The 4,084-nt window shown below is 32.4% G+C and overlaps 1 protein-coding gene across 1 annotated transcript; it reads left to right on the forward strand.

Moving 5' to 3' along the window:
• The first annotated feature begins 471 nt into the window (after positions 1-471).
• Positions 472-3,865, forward strand: LOC129749075 (zinc finger protein 37-like). Its single transcript, XM_055743921.1, has 6 exons — positions 472-599; positions 653-729; positions 1,034-1,161; positions 1,233-1,912; positions 1,965-2,090; positions 3,632-3,865. The coding sequence occupies exons 3-6, from the start codon at positions 1,042-1,044 to the stop codon at positions 3,768-3,770; spliced, it is 1,065 nt and encodes a 354-aa protein (XP_055599896.1). The 5' UTR covers positions 472-599; positions 653-729; positions 1,034-1,041; the 3' UTR covers positions 3,771-3,865.
• Positions 3,866-4,084: the final 219 nt, after the last annotated feature.

Below are 4,084 nucleotides of genomic sequence, written 5' to 3' on the forward strand. Positions count from 1 at the left end.
AATTGAAAGATTCAAGTTTGTGGTTGAAAAATTTTACTTTAAAACAATGTGAAACTGATTCTGCATCATTGTAAAGAAACATGAAGTTTCACTGACATCCTATATGTGTGTGCAATCGTTTATTCCTTTTTCTATTTAAAATCCATTAAACCGTGAATGAAGCATTTTGTTTCAAAAGTAAATTGTTGTTTACGCAGTAAATATTTTTTCTACCCACTGCTACCTTAAAGCAAAACTACCTCCCTTTAGGTTGCTGCAAATCAACAAACAAGTATGCTTTCTACCCACTGCTACATTAAAGCGAAACTACCTCCTTTTAGGTTGTTGCGCTCTAGGTCACTAGTTTATTCCTGCACTGAGGCGGCGATTTACGTCGAAGTATTCAAAAATGAGTAGTTTTTATTGTCCGTGAAATGAAAGAAAATGACAGTCGCTTGGCATCCCTGATCGAGTTAGATTTCAAACAGAAGTGTTTGAATACATTTGTGCGTGTATGTTTATCAACATCAACTTGTAGTAATAAATACGAATTATAAACTTTTTTTCTAGAGCCATCAAACATATTATAATCTAGTCTATTAATGAAATCGCATTGCTGAGTGAGTTGAGTATATATAATTAAGACTAATGAATAATTTGCTATTCTCAACAGGTAGAATGAGAAACTAATAGGATGAGTGCTTGGCTAACCATTATTGAATTGAACAAAACAAACTGAAGATTCGTCAGGTAAGAAAGCACTGGATTCAACTGCGAATTCAGCTTAATCTTAATTTGGTCGATAGTTAGTAGCCGAGAGGCGAAATTAAAGTTTACTTTGTTTAGAAATATTTTTACTTTAAAATGAAAATTACTTAAAATAGTTGATATTTGTAAGCAGACAGCAACTTGTGTTCTCTTGGAATGCAAGATTGAAATTATGGAAAATTGCATGCATTTATTTGCAAAAATTGTCGAATTGAATCAATTCCATTGTGCATAGAAAAGTGTTTGAAGTCATTTGATTTTTTTTTCTTTGGACTTCTTCCTACAGCCCTAATCATGAATACTGGAATTTGTGTTTGTCGATTATGTCTTCGGAAAGAAAGTATTTCGGAAATGATTGAACTCAACAAAAAAGAATCATGGATAAAAATAATATATCGGATGACAAATATTGTGGTAAGTAAACAAATCATACGTTTAGATACGCAAGCCAGCTAGTGACAGTAAAGAACTGAAATTTATTTAAGATTTATCTTAAAACAAACTGCTCTACGCAAATATGCCTCAAGTGTAAAGAGTTTCTTGTTCAATTTGAAGATTTTCGGAAGTTGTGTATTCAAAATGATGTTATATTCCGAAAATTATACGAACAAACAACACCAGATATTGTTAACCACGAAGAATGTAATGTCCCGGAAATAGACAAAATTAAAAAGGAGCAGAATAATGAGGAGTCTGATAGTGAACCACCAGTTCAAATTGAATTGGAAAATAATGAGCCATTTCTTAGCGAACAAAGTTGCACTGAAAGTATAGAAAAACACGAAACTGAACGCAAATATAAAAGAGGTCGCCCGAAAAAAGGAGAAACACGTTTACCCGCTGTCAAAATAACCAAAAAACGTGGTCGTCCAAGAACAGAAAAACTTCCAAAAAGCTCAGCACCCAAAGTGCAATGTCAAACATGCGGGAAGCTGGTAAATAAGTTCAATTTTGCCAGACATTTATCGATACACGATCCCGATCGACCAATGTTTCCTTGTTCTGTTTGTGAGAAATCTTACCCGGAAAAGCGATTCCTGGAAATACATATAAACTCAGCACACACACGAGAAATCAATTATCCTTGTGATCAGTGTGAGAAAGTATATCTTTCGACTAGATCACTAAGAACTCATTTTCTCGCAGCGCATACGGACATAAAAAGGTGAGATTATTAAAAAAAATTGAAAATTTGAATAAATTCATGTTTTTTGCAGATATCCTTGTAAATTCTGTGGAATGAAATTTGCACAATCAGCGCTTCGATATCATCATTATTTTATGGCACATTCTGATGTAAAGCAGTTCGCTTGTGAATATTGCGACAAGGCTTTCAAAAAAAAGTAATAAAACTGACTTAGAGACTAGAGATGTACCGAATATTCGGTTGGTCGAATATTCGGCGACGAATACCACTAAAAGACCGTTTAGCCAAATATTCATCTCACCGGATAGTTGAGCTAAGTATTTGGCCAAATAGGCCTAACATTTATTTTAAAACTCATACAATAACAGATATGTATGTGAAATTTTTCAAATGATGTTGGATAATTCATAAAATATCCAAAAGTTATTTTCCAACATAACTTTTGGATATTTTATAATCCAATTTAACAACAGCTACCAAAAACTTAAGATTTCAGTGAAACATCTTATGTGTAACCGTGTATATTTCACTATAGATTGATCTGGAGAATACTGACGAGTATCGCTTTCTACTGTGATCACCGTTTATTCCAGATTTTCTTGGATAAATTCGGGCTCGCCGATAAACTCAGTAAATAACTCGAAATAAGCCAAATCTAGCCAGTAGACCAGCTATTGGGAAAAATGTTCCCAAATTTTGCCCGGGATTCTTCACATTATTTGCCAAATTTAAAAAAAATCTCAAATTCCTCATTAAAAAGTTTTAGTGTTTGCGTCCAAAAATAATTTTGTTTGTAAATAAATGTAAAATGAACATCTTTTTTTTTATTTGAACGCTGCTGATGTGATTCGATGAAAAATTTAAATTCAAAAAAAAATTTTCACTTTCCTTTTATATGTTTTGGAATATTAGATTAGATTTAGATTTTTCCTATTTTTTTTTTCAAGTTGTTCTAAAAATATTGCTCAAAGTCCAATATTGATGTTATGAAATCGTTTGGTACATCTTTGTACCTGAAAATAATCACATTTTCGTAGATGATGGAAAGAGTTAAAGAAACATGAGCTATCAAAGAACGAAAGAACATAAGCCGTAAATATCATGAATTTTTCGAAAAAGATACAACGGCTCACCGGCAGGACTTGAACGACTTGAGCGGAGATTGCAGGTTCAAGTCCTACCGGTGAGCCGTTATATCTTTTTCGAAAAATTCATGATATTTACGGCTTATGTTCTTTCGTTCTTTGATAGTTCATGTTTCTTTAACTCTTTCCATCATCTACGAAAATGCTGAAAGTTGCCCGTGCGAATTGTATTATATGCTTATGGTTAAATGTTATTGTTCTTTTGACCTACTTTTTTGAAGATATTTTGCTCAAAATTGACCTTCATCTAATTAGATACCAACTAAGTAATCTAAAATTGGTTGACACCTGTTTTGAACTCTTGAAATCTTGAACAGACGAGAGCCCATTCTTGGAGGAGACACATCTGGTTGAAAATAATCGACTCTAAAACATGAGGAGCATTTTAATGAAAGAAATAGAAGGAATTTTAAATTATTGCTGTAGTTTTTTTTTCTTAAAAACTCGACAGAATATTCAGCCGAATATTCGTTTCACCGAATAGTTGGAAAGGTCAATATTCGGTATTCGGCCGTTCGCCGAATACCACTATTCGGTACATCTCTACTAAATAGTGTGTTATATTTCTAACTAATTATCTTAATATTTTAAGGGGAGACCTCACTATCCACACTAGAACCCATACAGGTGAAAAACCTTTCAAATGTGATATATGTTCTAAAAGATTCAATAAAAGCTATAATATGACACTGCATAAAAGAACTCACCGACAAGAAACAAAAGCGTGTTGAATAGGTAGGTAATTTCAGTTCCACAAGTTTCAGTCAACTTAAATAACAAAAAATAATAAATACATATTATACACGTAAAGCTGTGTTACAGTTTATGGATAATTTGTAATAATTTTTTTTACGATGTAGAGAAATTTTCCCTGACTCTTTTTGGCTACATATTGTAGGTCTATATTTGATCAAAAATCTGAAGTGCAATTGTAAAATTTCATTCACTTTTACCCACGTGATACGAATAAGGCAAATTCATAACTTTCGAAAGATTGAAAAAAAGTTTAAAACGAAATTATTATTTTAATTCTATATTCAACCTA

The sequence above is a fragment of the Uranotaenia lowii genome, chromosome 2 (assembly GCF_029784155.1).
Source record: "Uranotaenia lowii strain MFRU-FL chromosome 2, ASM2978415v1, whole genome shotgun sequence".
Taxonomy (NCBI): Eukaryota; Metazoa; Arthropoda; class Insecta; order Diptera; family Culicidae; genus Uranotaenia; species Uranotaenia lowii.

What these genes read in the sequence shown, in the direction of transcription:
- LOC129749075 (XM_055743921.1), top strand. Translation starts at nt 1,042, where the DNA reads ATGAATACTGGAATTTGTGTTTGTCGATTATGTCTTCGGAAAGAAAGT. An exon ending in GCGCATACGGACATAAAAAG is followed by an intron (nt 1,913 to 1,964) that starts GTGAGATTATTA and finishes TGTTTTTTGCAG; the next exon opens with ATATCCTTGTAAATTCTGTG. An exon ending in GACAAGGCTTTCAAAAAAAA is followed by an intron (nt 2,091 to 3,631) that starts GTAATAAAACTG and finishes TAATATTTTAAG; the next exon opens with GGGAGACCTCACTATCCACA.